The sequence below is a fragment of the Leptonychotes weddellii genome, chromosome 13 (genome assembly GCF_054177405.1).
Source record: "Leptonychotes weddellii isolate Sample4059 chromosome 13, ASM5417740v2, whole genome shotgun sequence".
Classification (NCBI taxonomy): Eukaryota; Metazoa; Chordata; class Mammalia; order Carnivora; family Phocidae; genus Leptonychotes; species Leptonychotes weddellii.
In genome coordinates this window covers 80,319,782-80,336,732 of record NC_138381.1, presented here as the reverse complement: position 1 = coordinate 80,336,732, position 16,951 = coordinate 80,319,782, and the positions used below count along the sequence as shown (strand labels likewise).

At 56.4% G+C, this 16,951-nt stretch overlaps 1 protein-coding gene across 8 annotated transcripts in view; it reads left to right on the top strand.

The window, feature by feature from the left end:
- The window catches only part of RIMBP2 (RIMS binding protein 2), a 90,906-nt gene that overhangs the window by 6,407 nt on the left and 67,548 nt on the right, over positions 1–16,951 (top strand). For all 8 annotated transcript variants that reach the window (XM_081802418.1, XM_081802422.1, XM_081802425.1 and 5 more), the window contains exon 3: positions 6,076–6,198. In XM_081802418.1, coding sequence (XP_081658544.1) covers positions 6,076–6,198 — 123 coding nt within the window. The remainder of the gene's footprint in view (positions 1–6,075; positions 6,199–16,951) is intronic.

Here is a 16,951-nt window from a genome sequence, read left to right as displayed (position 1 = left end):
GAGATGGGGAAATAGATGGGGATGGAGATGGGGATGGAGATGGAGATGGGGATGGAGATAGAGATAGGGATGGAGATGGGGATGGAGATGGAGACAGGTACAGGGATGGGATGGGATGGGGGTGGGGTCAGGTGGGGATGGAGATGGGGATGGGGATGGAGATGGGGATGGGGATGGAGACAGGTACAGGGATGGGATGGGATGGGGGTGGGGTCAGGTAGGGCTGGAGATGGAGATTGAGATGGGGATTGGGATAGGGATAGAGATGGAGATGGGGATGGAGATGGGCATGGGGATGGAGATGGAGATGGGGATGGAGATGGAGACGGGTACAGGGAAGGGATGGGATGGGGTGGGGATGGGAATGGGGATGTGATCAGGTTGGGGACAGGGATGGAGATAGGGATGGAGAAGGACAAGGGAGAGGGAAGGCATGGGGAACAGCAGTTCCCAGAAGACTGTCGTAGGGGCTGGTGTGTGTGTCCCAGGGTAACTAGGGAAGGTGAAGGGGCCGGGTTGGTTAGTGTTGTTGAAATAAGTATTGAAGCACAGCACCAGATTCATGGGGTGGGGGAGCCATCCCTGCAGAAACACAAGGAACCCTCCTGGTTCTTGGGATGAGGTCTGGAAATTCCCAGTGCCCCCATCTGAGTCCGGCTTGGGGTTGCAATCTGCTTCTTAGGAGCCCTGATTAATAAAGAAGTATTAATGACCCGGCTTTAATTATGGAAGCAGAGAGATGTGTAGTTCATGTCCTCCCTGAAGCTTGCCCAGAAATGACTGCCACTTAGGTGCAAAGTCTGATGTGGGTTTCTCTGGAATATTGGGTCAAGCTCCATGGGGCAGACTCCCCTGTGCAAGGAAATGGTTGAGCTGGGGACCCAGGACACCGTGCGGAGAAGGTGTTCAATGGGTCCAGTCCTGAGTCCCTGGTGTGAACGGGGATCATCCGCCTCACCAGCTGTTCTCCCTCTTCCTCTAATAGGAGGAGATGATGGGCGTTCAGAAGGCTGACACCTGTCCAGGCATCTGGGGTCTGTGGGGCTAGGGACCCTGGCTGTAGGGAGAGGCCCCTGGCCCAGGGCTCATGCCTCCATACCATCTGTCTTTCCTCAAAACAAAATCTATGAGCGAACTCAGCTTCCCATCGGACGGGAACAAAGGAGGAATGGTCGGGGCCCCTGACTTTGAACATCTAGGAACTTTTCCTATTTCCTATCTTTGTTTTTTGTGGGGTCACAGTTTATATGTCTTAGAGAAAACCTCTTTATGTCCTTTTTGCTCTTCTGAGACTTCTTTCTCCATCCCCGGCTCGGTTCCCAGGAGGATGTTCTGGTCCCAGTGCCAGCGTGGCAGGGGGCAGGGCCTGCCCCCCGGGAGCGCTTTCTCTGGTGGACGTGACTGGCTTCAAGCTCTCACGGTGGGCAGCAGGGCCGGGGAATCTGTACGCCCGTGGGCTCCTCCACGGAGGCTCCTGGCACCGGCAGGGCTGGGAAGGCCACTGGGCAGCGAGCGAGGCTGAGGCACCAGCTGGGCGAGCGGCCCCTCAGTGCTTTTTATTTGGAGGCATGTATTTCCAGGCGGGATCAGCTGCTTCCAAACCAGAAAGAACGCCTTCTCTGCTGGGTTGGCCAGCTGAGATTCGGTCCAGCTGCGTGCAGCAGGGACCTGAGGGCGGTGGCCTGAACACCCGGGAGCATTATTGTTCTCATGCAGCAGGATGTCCAGAGCCCGGGACGAGGACACAGCTCCTGCCCCCACCCCCCAGTGCCATCCTGCTGGGGCCATGACTGTTGTGGGCTTTTTTTTTTTTAATGATTTTATTTATTTATTTGACAGAGACACAGTGAGAGAGGGAACACAAGCAGGGGGAGTGGGAGAGGGAGAAGCAGACCTCCCGCGGAGCAGGGGGCCCAATGAGGGGCTCAATCCCAGGACCCTGCGACCATGACCTGAGCTGAAGGCAGACGCTTAACGACTGAGCCACCCAGGCACCCCTGTTTTGGGCTTTTTTAAGACTTTATTTCATTTATTAGAGAGAGAAAAAGAGAGCATGAGCATGGGGAGGAGCAGAGGGAGAATCAGGCTCCCCACTGAGCAGGGAGCCCGACACAGGACTCGAACCCAGGACCCCAGAGATCCTGACCGGAGCCGAAGTCAGACGCTTCACCGACTGAGCTGTCCAGGAGCCCCAAGCCATGACTGTTACGATCTCCACGACAGGGTGGCTGTTCCATCCCTACGCATCCTCACTGTTACTTCAAGAAGAGGAGACAAAGCTTTTCTCAGGAAGTGCAGTGTTCACGAGATTGTGTTGTCCCCCAGAGATTTCGGCTCAGCATCACACGGAGTCTCCACCTGGGTCACCAGGCTGCCTGGCATCAGAAGTCCCCAAACCAAGGTGTGGGCAGGCTGTACCCCTTTAGGAGAGAAGCCATCTGCTCACCTTTTCCAGCTCCTGGAAACACCCACAGGCCTTGGCTCATGGGCCCTTCCTCCACCCAAAGCCAGCAGAACCACATCTTCAAAAATCTGCCTTTTCTGACCCTGACGCTCCCATATCTCCCTCCTGTGAGGATCCCGCTGGCCCTACCGGGACCGTCCAGGACGAGGGCCTTGACTGAGTCAGCTCTGCAGAGTCCTTTTGCCGTGTAAGGGAGTGCAGTCCCCGGTTCTGGGGATGTGGGCGTAGACGCCTCCACGGGGTCATTATTCAGCCCGCCTCAATCAATCCCCAATCACCCCCTGGCCCACCTCCCCTCCCTACCAACAGATCTTCTTTCTGTCCTTGGAAAGACCAGAAGAATGACCTTACTCATTCTGCTAAACATGTGGGGGACACTATGGGGAATTGTAGGTCAGAGAAATACCGAAGTCCCCGTGTGAGATGAGGTCTATTAATGCCAACAACTCCTAGAGCATCTTCGTTGTCCCGACGTCCCTGCATTTCCTCCCTCATCCTTGTCCACTTCCCTTTAAAAGACTGACTTCAAGACCAATGCAACTCGGGTCTCCCCCAATAGTATCCCATTCTCTTATGTTACTGCAGTGACCTGCAGAATTTCCAGGTACCAGAGCACAGCATTTTGGCTCCATGTGGGGTTTCCGGGCAGGCCTGATGCTCCCACGTCTTCGCTGACCATCATGTGTAGCGTCCCCATGGCAGAGCGGGTCCGGCGCCTTCCGGAGACTCCAGATGCACGTGTGCGGGTTGGGCAGGGGCAGCAGGGCCAGGGGAGAGGGCGCGGGGGAGAGGCTCTCTGAGTGTACCTGTGGCTGTGGGGGGAGGACACTGTGTCGGGGTCACCAAGACTGCCCAGGCACCATGATTCACTGGGAAGGCTTGCAGGGCTCAGCGCACAAGCATGCTCATGGTTACGATCCATCACCAGCGAGATACAAAGTACCGTCAGTGGCGGGAAAGGAAGATCCAGGGGTGGCCGGCCTCCAGCTTCCAGAGCCTCCCGTAGGAGTCAGCCGGGACGAGCTCAGTTCCGGCAGCACCAGGCGTCACCGCACACGTGAAGGGTTGTCCCAGGGAGCCCAGCAGAGCCCCGGTGCCCGGAGTGTCGAGGGGGCTGTTGTACTCCCCCGGCACATCCCAAATCCCCGCCTCGCCGAAGGAGAGCAGGTGCTCAGCAGAAACCGCGTGCTGTGCACAAAGAGTCTGGACACAGGCAGGCCCTCCCATCAGTTAGGGAATCGGGAATAGGGATTGGACTGCGATCCAAACTCCCAGTCGCCCGCCACCGGCCAGCCCTGCCAGCAGGCCGTTCCAGGGACAGCAGCTTCGGGCCTGCCGAGAGAGCGCTTCCGAGCACAAACCACCCCTGCAGGTTGCTGGCAGGAACACCGACCTGCCTCTCCTCAGCCCCTGCTTTCCTGCTGGTGCCTCCTGCTGGCCAAACCTCATCAGGAACCATATGGTCTGGGAGACTGACCTCCTGAGGCCTGAAGCCCGATGAGTGTAGGTGGACAGTAGACCAGGAGGGACCAGCAAAATCCATCTGGCCAGGAACACAGCCGCCTTGCATGTGCCCGTCCTCCCCCGGTGCCTTTTCATTCCTGGAGCACTGACTGCACCAGGCTCCCTTCCAGGCTCCAGTGACAGAGAACTGGGTCACAAGGACAAGTCCTGTCCAACTGGGACTTTGACTCTAATGAGGAGCAACCACAGGGAAATGTAAACAGCTACACAGATAGTGTGAAATGCCTGTGGGAAATAAAGCCCGGCCAAGCAGCAAGGCCACTGGGGGCAGACGAGTGGGGAGGGTTTTGTCACCTGGAACGCAGGGAGAGGGCCTGCTTGAGAAGGTGGCATAAATGATGAGAAGGAGCCAGACCCTCCAGGATTGGGGGAAGCGGGGGGATAGGTACTTGCCGTGGGGCAGACAGCATGTGCAAAGGCCCTGGGGTAGGAATGAGTATGGCTTGTTTCCGGGATAAAGGGAAGACCAGGGCAGCCCGAGTGAGTGGTGGTATGGGGCAGCAGGTCAGATGGGACAGCTGGAGGGCCAGAGGCTGCAGAAGCATGCAGGAGTCTGGACCCAGTTCTAATTTCCGTGGCAGCCACGGGAGGTTTCAATCAGAGGGAGGCAAGCCCTGATATTCATCGGGGTGCATGCTGGCTGCTGTGGGAGGCTGGCCATGGAGCCCTGGACGTTGCTCCTGACGAGTTAGAACATGGGAAATGGTGGCTTCTGGCAAACCTGTGCCCTGGTGTTGGGGTTCAAGTCTGAGTTCAAGCGTGAGTTCAAATAGATCATGACTTTTTCACCTGCAGCATTTGAATTTTTTTTCCCAAGCTCGCTGCCTGATGCTTCATGCTGGAGCAGAACGGCGTTTAAATACTCCTGTGATTCAGACCTCTCCCTGACCCCTTAATAACAGCCTCCCCGCAGCCCCGTGCCATTCAGGAGTGCCACATGGGGGCCGTCCTTTCTTCAGGCACCACAAAAACTGTCAGGTTGAACTCATAGTCTGTACACAGAGTGCTTGCAACAGAAAGGGCCTCTTTTGGAGCTGACAAATATGACTTGTGGCAGTCTGTTATTGAAGCCATAATTCACGTTGTAAGATCCGGGAGGAGGGAAAGAAATGAAAAGCCTGTGGTTGGGCTCAAATATGCCGCACAGCAAAAATGAGCAGGGAATGAACCGAGGTATCTTCCCTCATCAGTCGCATGTCCTCACTGCTTTCAAAGAAGCCATAGGAGAGAGATGGAGAGTTGACGGTGCCTCCTACCTAAGGTCAGAACCTGGTCCTGGGAGCTGTGGTCTGAGAGTGCACGCGGTTCCTGAGGTTATTAGGACATCCATCATCCTAAAGCACATGGAGGCTTGTCGCCATTTTTATGCACTTTTAAGACAAAAGTGAAATTTTTAGACAAAAGAATTAGTATCCTGGACAATTTGGATAATACTTGTATGTGTTAGGGTTCTCCGTTCAAAGGGACAGGAAATGATTCAGACTGGTGTAAGCAAACAAAGGGAATTTATTGGCCTGTGTGACTGGAAAGGAAATATTAGCTTCAGGCACAGCTTGATCTGGGTGCTCAAATTAGGTCCTCAGGATCCTGTTTCTCCCTCTGCTTCTCCTGGTTTTATGTCCATCTTGTTGGCTCTGTTCTCAGTTGGATTCTCCCCTCACGATGGCTCCAGCTCCAGCCTTGTGTCCTCAACTTTCCAAGTCCAGTGGACAAAAGAGGGAGAGGCTTCCCATGCTTCTCTACCAGTCCAATGTCTCATTCTCCATGGGTGCAACTGGGTCTTGGGTCCCTCCCCAGCAATCACTATATCCAGGGGATGGGATTGCACTGATTGGCCAGGCCCGGGTCACAGTTCCGTTCCTGAGCCAGTCCCTGCCGCTGTGATGGGGGAGGCGGGAGGAGGAGGAGATGCTGGGTGCTGATTGTCCACACGCATTCACCCCGGCAGGACTGGACCCACCGTGGAGTCCACGATCCAAGATGAGGGAGGGAGGGGAGATTCCCCACAACCCCGAGGAGGAAGTGGTAGATGCCAGCCACTGTGCATGCAGTCAACAGCCCCTTCTCTCCGCCCTTGCTCCCTGTAGGTGAGAGCGGAGCATGCTTGGCTCTACCACGCGCTCGCTGTAGCGACCAGAGAACGCGATTCGGCCGTGAAGGAGAAGCATCAGCTCCAAGCCAAGCTGGAGAACCTAGAACAGGTCCTAAAGGTAGGACCGGGACACCTCTGCATCCCTTAGGGCCAGTGCACAGGACGAGGGGCCGTGGGACTGCAAAGCGGACAGGGGTTGAGACTCTGTTTGACGCCATCGCCCACATTCAGGGCCCTCGGGGCTGTTTTCACCCTTTTTTTTTTTTTTTTTTTAAGATTTTATTTATTTGACAGAGAGCACAAGCAGAGGGAGAGAGAGGGAGAAGCAGGCTCCCTGCTGAGCAAGGAGCCCGATGCGGGACTCGATCCCAGGACCCTGGGATCATGACCTGGGCCGAAGGCAGTCGCTCAACCGACTGAGCCACCCAGGCGTCCCTGTTTTCACCCTTTGGATGATATCAAAAGTGATAAATAACAAAGCCAAATGTTTCTGGAAGCGGTCTCATGAAACCAGTTATACATTTCCATTTCTGAGGATGCTAAACTCAGCTGAGCAAGAGATGGTGGGCGGGGCTCGGAGTGGGAACCCAGCGTCCTCATGTTGAGGCCCCGGGGCGTCTACGTGGGCTTCTCAAACCTCACGAATTTAAGCTGTTCCTCACCTTTGTTATAAAGAGAAACCTTTGTTATAAAGAGAATAGCTAAGTCAGAAGGCTGCTTCATCAGGGTGCAGGGAGCTGGGGGCCCTTCATGCATTCCTGAGGAGCTGGGATCCCCGTCAACATTTAATGGGGGGGGTTGATTTGCTGCTGATGGCACGGAGTTAAGCTGAATGAATTCTCGTTAAGGAAACTTTTTTTAAACATGGGAGACTAAGTTAATCATCACCTCTGGTCCTGGGGTGCGGTACCGACAGGGTCCGAGCACAGCAGTCCCCGCCCGCCCTCAACTGAAGGGACCGTCCTCCCATGGGGGGAAACCGCTGGCTCTCGGAGGGAAGCAGATTCCTGGCTGGCAGGGTCTGGGGTGAGGTGGGAATGGGGAGCGATGGCTTTTCTTTGGGGTGATGGAACATTCTGGAATTTGTGTGATGATTACACACCCTTGTGAATTTACCAAAACCCCTGCTCTGTACATGCCCGCCTCGACCTCCCCGAAGGCAGGGCCCAGGCTGGCTCTGACCAGTCTGCTGTCCACCGTTTGCTCTAGATTTAGGACAGCACCCGACGGAAAGGAGGTCCTACCACGTAATCATGCATTTCCGCGGTGCACAGACAGGGCCTGAGCTCTCTGAAGGCACAGAGCACGTCCGTCCCACCCTGCCTTCCATGCTCGGGACGACTTGGGGTGGTGGGTGAATCGGTGGCGGCTGGGCTGGGAATCCGTGGCTGTGTCCCCGGGGCTCTGCTCACGCCAGCTGGATTCACGTCGTTGGGAAGGCTAGTGCCGAGCACCGTGGCCGCCCAGGGGGCGTCGGGCGGCCTGGAGACCTTTATGATTGGCACGACTGGGGAGGGGGCTTATTGGGGTCTGGAGGGCAGGGACCCCCTGCAGGGCAGCCTCCAAGACCAGGACCCAAAGTGGTGCCGAGCCTGGACACCGCGTGGACTGGCTTCCCATTGCTGAAGAAGCAGGAATGTGTCCCCCGCCGTGCAGGGGGCCAGGCGTCCGAGAGCAGGGCGTGGGCAGGGTGTTCCTGTCTGAAGGCTGTGCACACACTCTGTTCCGAGTCTTTTCCACCTTCTACTGGCTGCGCACGGCGCCTGCCTCCACCTTCGCTCGTGTCTGCCTCCTGCGTACAAGGACGCTGTACTGGACGCTGCTGGGCCCACCGGGCAGTCTCCCCTCAACGCCCTCACTTAACCGCACCTGCAGGGTGAGGGGACATGATGACGGGCCGCAGGGATCGGGAGGTGGGTGTCCTTGGGAGGCGGAATTCAGCCTGCCCCACCCGAGACGATTTGAAGGAGGTGAGTAACAGCACCGATCTATCTGAGAGCAGAGGAGTCCTCATGCATAGGTTCAGGGGTGTGAATTCCCACCGGCGCAAACCTCTGTGTGTCCCCCTGACCTGCGTGCTTGGGGCCGGTCTCTCCTCCTACCTGGAGTGGGTGGGGGCCATGTACCTTGACCAGCAGCGTGGAGCCCACCGCCCTGCCCGTCGGGCCCCGGGGTTGAACCTCAGCACTCGGGCCTTGCACGCAGGCAGACGTCCCGGGTTCGAGCCCAGGTTCTGTCCCTCGCACCTGCCAACAGCACCCTCTCTGGCTGCCCTCCTATCTAGGGGCGAACACCCCAGGGGTGTCATCTGTCCTCAGAGGGCAGAGCTTAGGGACTTTGGGGCAGGGAAGTCCAGGGTGGAGAAGCTAAGCTGTGGTCTGGGGGTGGCGTGTGGGGCCACGGCACAGGGACCCATCTTCTAAGGGTGGCACTGGGTGGGCAGGTGGGTGGGCAGCCGTCTCCATCAGCACAAGTCAGTGCCCATGAGGGCCCCACAGGGACACGGGGCAGCCGGGAGCGCCCAGGCTTCTGGCACTTGCCTCTCTCAGTCTCCAGGCCCCGCCCTGCCATCCTAACCTGCCTGTTGCATTGACCATGGCAGCGAGAACAGCACCGTTCAAACTGAGATTGGGTCCCAACGCCGCCCCCAAACCTCCATGGACCGGTCACTCGCCACCCAAAGCCTCACCCCTGCACGGGCCTCTCTGGGCTCCCACCCTCCGCCCCCTGCCCCCACACTCCCACGGCTCCAGTGCCGGGTCCGAGCACAGCCCTCCGCTTGCTACCTGCCGCACAAAACGCCTCTCTGTTCAGCTTTACTGAGTGAATGAGCCACAGCGGCTCAGGGACGTCCTGCTAATCATCAAGAAGGCGGCTCCTTTCAGTTACCAGATGATGCGTGAGGCGGACGCATTTGGGTTCAAGTGTGACGCTCAGATGGCAATCACAGCGTCTCGTCACTCGGCGGTCTGGCGCTCCCGGCTGACTAAATTTTGTAGCCTTGTAGCTGACGCCGTCTTCCAAGCCCCCGAGTGAAGGGGGCGGGAGGGACACGACACTCTGCGAATGCAGCATGCCCATTTTATGCTAATGAGGTGTGACCACAGCCCCACGCTGTACCGGCCTGCATTCCGTGTCTGTCCCAACTGATAATCAGTCTAGTGGTCACGGTCATATGTTGGCTTTTTGTTTCCAAATATCACTGGGAATTCAGTCTAGCTCAAGACGCCGTGCGGCTCTTCTCTGATGGTCTGTAATGCATTCTGTAAATCATAAGTCCACCAGCACACAGTTCCTCTGGAGGCCTTTCCGCCGTATCAGGGGCTGCCAGGTAACTCGGCGCTTGAGCAGCCTGAAGAGTGTGACCCAAATGCTGATTGGAAGAGGACGCGGGTTTCCCAGCGCCTCGGACACCTCGCAGGCTGTTGCCATCACCCTGGTGAGAGACCCAGTGGAACCCAGAGGAAGACCTAAGTCTTCTCCTCCAGCGTCTCGGACTCAAGGATTCTGCAAGAAGGCTGAGTGCTTTCCACACGGACCTCCTGTTGCCTGGGGCTCAGGGCGTCCTAGGTCCTGAGCGTCAGACCAGCTCCCGTGGAGAGAAGAGTCCCAAGCACAGCTGCCTCCTCCCTTTCCTCTGTCTTCTTGCTCAGGGCCCGGCAGGCAGTGCTGTCTGTCAGACGGAACAGACGTCCATCTGTAGTTGAGGACGGGGCGAGAGCCCTGGCAGGGGAGAGTGGCCGGCCCCAAAGAGCTCAGCCTGGACACGGATGACGGAGGCCGCGAAGCAGACAGGGCCCAGCAGGGGCAGCTCCTGGGGACGGGACTGTGGCCGCGGAGGGAAGCTGCTGGATGGCCGGGATGGGGTGAGCAGTGTCCCCCACGTTCATGTCTGCTCAGAGCCTATGAGTGTGACCGTGCTTGGAAAGAGGGCCCTGCAGATGGGATGGAGTGAGGCCTGCACCTGATCACAGGCCTCTCCAGCAAGACTGCGGAGTGGGGCTGGGGGTTACAGGCCTGGTTGGGACCTTCCAGTTACTTGAGAGTCCTGAGCGCTCTTGGTCGGATGCACGCGAGGCCAGCAGCAGGTTACAAGGGATCCTGTGTCAGTCTCCCTTCCAGCAACAGGACCAGAACGCACAGCACCCCGTGCCAGGTCTGGAAGTCTGACTCAGGTGCATAGAGACGTGCTCCAATAATTAAACAGCGCATTGTATTTTGTGATTCAAAGGAAAAGGGAAAAAAACATTCAGGACCGGGTTCTGTTCTCATAATCAACAGATTAGTCCATTTAAATGTAGATAATCTAAGGCTTATTTTGTGTTAATGAACAACTGCTTATCTGGGATTAATAAGTGACTCTCCCAGTAACAATTATAATCTTCCTTTATCTGCGGCTCCTTCCCCGCGCCCCTCCCTTTCCTGGCACCCGCCCGGAGATTCAGCCCTGTGCGGACCTGCCTGCGGCCGTTCTCCACCGTAATTAATGTTCTGTGGCTCGTGTCCTATGTTCAGATACTCAGGCTCCGATAACACCCTCGGGGGTTTCTGCAACAGGAGAATAATGCGGAGGGCTCCGTCTCCAGCAAAACCTTCCATGGGCCTGATCCAGGCATTGATAGCGTGATCTCGATGTTCAGATACCAGCCAGAAACAGGAAATTTGCTGCTCTGAAGCTTCCCTGGCTGCCTCCAGCACTGCGGGGAGAGACTTTGCAAGAGGCCAAGTGCCCGCTGGCCCCTGGCGGGCGCTGCGGAACACACACACATCCTGTTCTGCATCCGGCAGAAGGTGGGACCCGGTCCCCTTCCGAGACTCAGACCCTCATCCCTGGTGCCGAGCCAGCCCATCAGACTCCCGAGCTGCTGAGCGGGCTAGGTGTTCAACTTCACGGTCATCAGGAAAATGAAAATTGAAACAGCGGTGGGACGAGGGGCCCCTCCATCAGGTTAAGAAACCTTTGGGCGGGCTGGCGTGGAGTGGGGAGCAGGTGCACGCTGCACCGAGACAGCGTTTCTGGGTTCCAGCCCTGCACACTCCCGTGTGGTGCGTGCGCACCCTGCCCTGGGGCCTCATGTCCAGGAGTCCATGCAGACTCTGAAGCCCCCAGGACGTGCCCTGCACATTGCACACGGCCTTCTCCTCCCTGGCAGACACAACAACAGGGTACACTGCGTATCCACCTGCACTCACGGACCAATGAGTCAGGGCCACACCTAGTGGCCAAAATGTGTACCCAAGTGAGGGCTTCCACCTGTCATCCTGGGGGCGCACAGGACCGTGGAGGGGGATTGCATCCTCTGCTCCAGACCTGCCCCTTTCCCGCACCTCTTACCACCCCCTCCTGCTCACCCCTGCACCGCAGACACTCACACCGAGCTGGGTCCTGCCTCACTGAGCTCTCCCTGAAACTTTCCTCAATGGGCTCCTTGTCATCATGGGGGTCTTGGCCAAATGTCACCTCCCTCACCAGCTTGAGTAGAGTCTCTACTACATCCTTCTCCCCTTGCACACTCCCCTGCCTCACCATCATCCTTTATCGGTCCTTGAAACTCCCATTCACTTGATAGATAACCCATTTATTTCCTGCATTCCCCGCCCCCAGAATGTAAGCTTCACAAGAACAAAAATAATCTTTCACTTGTTCATTATTCTATTACAAGCCTCCAAGCATCTGGCATGGAATAAGTGTTCCATAATGATGTTTGGATACATGAAGGCACGTGTTCAGGAAGTAAACTGCGCTTCAGCCAAAGCCCACAGTCCCTGAAATGAGAAATCGAGTCTCATTTCTTCCCTGTTTCCCTGCCCACTCAGCTGCTGCATCCAGAGGCATGCGATCCTTTCTTTCTCTCTTGTCCTGGCCATCCCATCCATGGCCCCAGTCACACCAGCCTTCCTTCACCCTGGCACCTGCCATGATCCTTACTACCACAGGACCTTTGCACATACAATCCCCTCTGCATAGAATCCCCCGCCCATCACACTTCTAACCAACTCCTACTCTCGCAGGTCACCTCCCCAGGGCTCATCTGTTCGCGGGTCAAGACTCTCACCACTGAGCGAATCTCCATGGTTTTTGGATGTATATAGATGTAATTGTACCCACAACAACCACAACATAAAGAGGGAAAGTGAAGACACTGAGCTGTGCTTGTGTTTCTACATTCCACTTGGGGAGGCAAATTACAATTCTGAGTAAATTATTTAAATTTAAACACGTATATTGAGATTCCTGGGGCAACCACTAAAAATTAGGTAAAAATTTATAGCCCAACACTCAGTAGATACATGAAAAGGAAATGCCCAACACTCACACAAAAAAGACAATCCAAAGAAGGTAGGGAAGGGGAGCTAGAACAATGAAGAGGACAGAAAACATGGAAAACATAATCAGATGGCACACTTGGAACTCACCAATAATTGCGTTCAACTCTGGGCAGGTCACCGTGAATCTAGTATTTCATCTGGTCCTTCCAGCAACCTTGGGAAGGTGGGCTTCTTCCTCCGTTTGACAGAGGAGCGTGCTGGGGCCCAGGGCGGGTGGGTCTGACCCACTGCGCAGGCTGAGTGCCCCTGTCCCTGCGTCTCCACCTGCACTGGGGGCCGGCGGGGAGCAAGGGCCAGTCCACGGGACTAAGGACAAATCGGGAGTCAGGGAAGCTCCCAGGTGTTGTCAAAGGGGCTCCCCACTTCCTAATTTTTTGCGGTGTGAGAAACGAAGACACTTTGGCAAATCCGTTTCCGCTTCCAGAATGCACACGGCTCTGTCTGCGTGCTAATTCCCGTTATGAATGAATCTGGCTTGCAGAGGCGGGACAGGAAGTCACAGGACACGGAAGACAAACCAACAGCTGGAGATGCCCCGTCTTCCTCGTGTCTCAAGGCGTGAGCTTGGCCAGTGCCGGGGTTCCTTCCACCAGATGTTATGCGGAGGGAGATCGTGTGCAGAGAGCCCTTGCTATTGCCACAGTGCAAACAGGAGCCCATGAAGGCGGCATCAAACGTGTTACCGGTAACTCCTATGAAGTGAGATTAGTTTCTCCTTAATTTCTTCGCTCACGCAGGGCAGGATCCGAAGCAGAAGACACAGCCCCCTTTGATCTAACATTGAGGAGATGATGCGGGGTGCTCCTCGTGTGCCCTCTAATGTCTGAGCGTTGCAGGCCACTGAAATGCTGGTGCTGACGTCGACAGCCAGCTATAAACGTCGCCGCTTTAAAAAGAAATCCCGCTGCAGGGTGTGTGTTTCAGACGGGCCTTCCTTGCTGCAGTGCCCAATCCTTAGTGCTTCTCGGATGTGAAATGCTCCTGTGGAACGGGGCACGTGCCCCCAGAATCGGGAAGCTATGTGTAAAGGGAAGCGAAGCCGAATATTAGGAATTTGGTGGGGTTTGGGTTTGGGTGAAAGCCAGGGTTTTTCGGGCTCTCTGTGAGAACCCGTGGGTCCTAGCACTGCCAGGGACAGCGGAATCAGGACGGCATGAGGAAATCATAGGAATGACGACGTGAATTGGCTCCCAGGAGAAATGAGGCTGCTCTTTATTGCCCCGGCCACACGGCACACACCTCGTCTTGTGGCCGAGCACAGAGTGTGTCTTCCAGCCTGAGAGCTTCAGAGACGTTGCGTGAAACGGTCTCACGCTGATTCTCTTGCGGGAAGCCTGCTGCGTATCAGCACATCCCACACACACGGGCAGGATCCCATGGGAAGCCTCCCGCCCAGCAGGGAGATGACAGAGTGAAGGGATGTACGCACAGGTCAGGGAGCTGGGCTCCCTGGGTTCAAGTCCTTGCTTCATCATTTCCTGGCCGGGCAACCTTGAGCAGGTTACTTAAGCTCTCTGGGCCTCAGTTTCTTTCTCTATAAACGGGAGTAAAAATATTGCCTGCCACCGAAGTTGTTGCAAAGATTCAGTGGGTCGTGTGTATGAAGTACTTAGCACAATAATCTTTCCAGAACTTGTGCTTAGGTGAGGATGAGGATGCTGATGTGTGGGGCTGGGAAGACCATGCCAGCAACCTGCTTACAGGGACAAGAAGGACATAGGTGTACAGTCTACAATAAGCACCAAGGAGGGCTAGTTGCTGCGGCCCCACATGCGGGATCATGCAGGTTTGTGGTTTCCCACATCACTCCCCTTCCTTCCACCTGATCCCTGAGCTCCTCCCCTGGCTCCTTCCTGGGGTGGAAGGTCCCAGTGTTGAAGGGTTGAAGTGTGGCCTCTGCGTACGTCCTCTGGACTGGCCATCTGCCCAGAGTTCCAGGGACATCCCCTTGGTTGGTTCTGTTGCTGGACTCCTGGGTCTCCAGATCCACACACCACGGGTACCCTGTGGCTAAGGTAATCTCCTGCCAGCAACTTTGAGCTTAGGACTTCTTTGCTTGACCAGTGGTGGAGAGACATGGTAGCTGGTATCTACCAGGCCTGCCCAGGCCCCCTGACAGGATGACTGTCGTGGTAAACCAAGCACCCTGACCCCACCCACCCCACCCCACCCCTGCCTCCCTGACCTCCAGTTTATACTCTTTCTGCTGCTGAGAAGGTGTCACTTACTTCTGGAAAGCTCCTTTGGCTCTCTGGCTGTTTCTTACCCCAAACAGGGAATTGAAACAGCCCCAAAGCTGTCATGATCCACCAGCTGTCTCTTTATTTTGAGAAGCAAGAATAAAAAGTCATGAAATTTCAGTGCATAATGTAAGACATGATGGAATTACATTTTGTGGCAGCCGTAAATGTTGTTGAAAAATATTTTAGTTCGGGCAATTTGGGATAAAGTTCATAGAAACCTATGTCAAATAGTTTGAGGAAAAAAAAAGAGGAAAGTCATTGGTTGATAAAGTGGGGTATATGAGAGATATGTTAGGCTTTAGGCATGGCTGAATCAAGATGCTCGGATGATGTCATCAAGAATAGTCTCTCTTTAGGCTGGCTCAGTCGATTAAGTGTCTGACTCTTGATCTCAGCTCAGGTCTTGATCTGCCGTCCACAATTCTGTCTGAGTCTGGACGCCTGAGATTTGGGGGCTGATTTTAAGTCCCGACCTGAGTCTGAAAGCCTGAGAACCAGGAGCACAGGTGTTCGAGGGCAGGAGAGGATGAGAGCAAACTGGCCCTTTTGCCACCTTTTTGTCCTTTGGGTCCTCAGTGGAATAGATGAGGCCCACCCACGTAGGGGAGGGCGACTCCTTTCCTCTCTCACCCATTCAAATGCCATTGTCTTCTGGAAACCCCTCTCAGACGCGCCCAGAAATAACACTTCCCCAGCTCCCTGGGCACCTCTGCCCAGTCGGGTGGACACATAAAGCCGTGGGGGTGACTTCTGTCCTGGAGAGCGTACTGGATGTCCTCGGGGACCTTTTGGGGGCAGGAAGACCACCTGTGTGTGTGGTTATGGCCAGCACACAGAAGCACTTTGCAAACTCTGAATATTGAGCGGGAAGGAATTGGGGGGGGGGCAAAGGGGGAACTGCGTGGATGGTGGTGTCATTGCTGAGATGGGCAGACTGGGGAGCAAGTGGTTTGGGAGAGAAAGTCCAGAACTCAGTTTTGGACAGGCTAAATTTGAGATTCCTCCTGTCCCTCTGGGTGGGGAGGGTGAGTGGGCAGTTGGCCACCGGCGAAGAGATAAGGATTTCATTTGGGAGCGAGAGTTTATGGATGGCAGCTACAGCCGGGAGGCGGGCTATCCGCCCCAGAAAGGGTATAAGCAACCATCCTGGGGTGGAGAGACCACGCAGGAGGAAGGGAGTGGCGGGGAAGGAGGGGAGCGGCGGGGCACAGAGCGTGCCCGTCGAGGGGAGCCTGCCGGCTGGAGAGGTGCCAAGGGATGGGTGGCTGCGGGCTGGACGGCGTGGGTGTCAGGCAGGGGGTGTCAGCTGAGTGGTGGGGGAGGCCAGACAGCAGAGCGGGAAGTGAGGGTGTGGACGTGGCCAGCGGAGACGCCTCCGGAGCCGTGTGGCTGGGAAGGGCAGCAGGTGCAGGGGCAGTGGTGGTGGTGGGGGGGGATGTTGAAGGGACAGGTGTGGTCCGAGCTCCCACGAATTGGTCCTCCCTGCTGGGGCATCACGGCCTCGAACATCGTACCGCACGAGGGGCATGTATTTGTACACACATGTGCGTTCCTGACAGCCACTCCACAGTGACCGGCTCATCAGCCCCAGCAATTCCGAAGCCAGTGGTTTTTGTCCGTCCGACCCGTTAAGTCCAGGCATGGAGCCCACGGAAGGTCTGCCGCCCCGCGATGCCCCCGCGGCCGTGAAGCCTGCCCCGGCGCGCTCGGACCATCTCCGAGTTCGGTCGGTGTTCCTCATGAATCCTTGTAAGGAAGATGGTTTCCTCCTTCCACTAATAGCTTCCTTCCCGAAGCTAAATAAAGAGTACCCGGGCTGCATGCGGCAGTGTGCGCTTCCAAAATAAACAGAAGCTCAGAAATTAGCCGGAACAATAGTGTAATTAGACAGCTGCGTCATTGTTCATGCAAACCAGCTTGGCGCTCAGAGCCCGAAGCCGCCCATCTGCCCGCAGCGGACTTTCAGGGTGGAGAAGGCGCGTGGTAGGAGGCCTCGGGCCAGGAGAGGTCGGAGAGCAGGCGGACCCTGACTGGGAGGCTTGCCGCCCTGGAGAGCTTCCGCGCTGTGTGGCCTCGAGCGAGCAAGTCGTTCGGCTGCTCCGGGTCCGGCGCCCACGGCCGGCGGTGGCCGCAGCGTCCAGCTGCCGGCGTCGGACGAGGCGGTGCGCGCATTGGCGGGTGCGCAGCGCACAGCGAGTGCCCATCGATGGGAGCGCAGCCTCTTCTTCGCCACCAGCTTATCGGTGCCGCGGTCCAAGCCGCTAGCGGTCCTGCGGAAAGATGCTCCCCTCCTTCTGC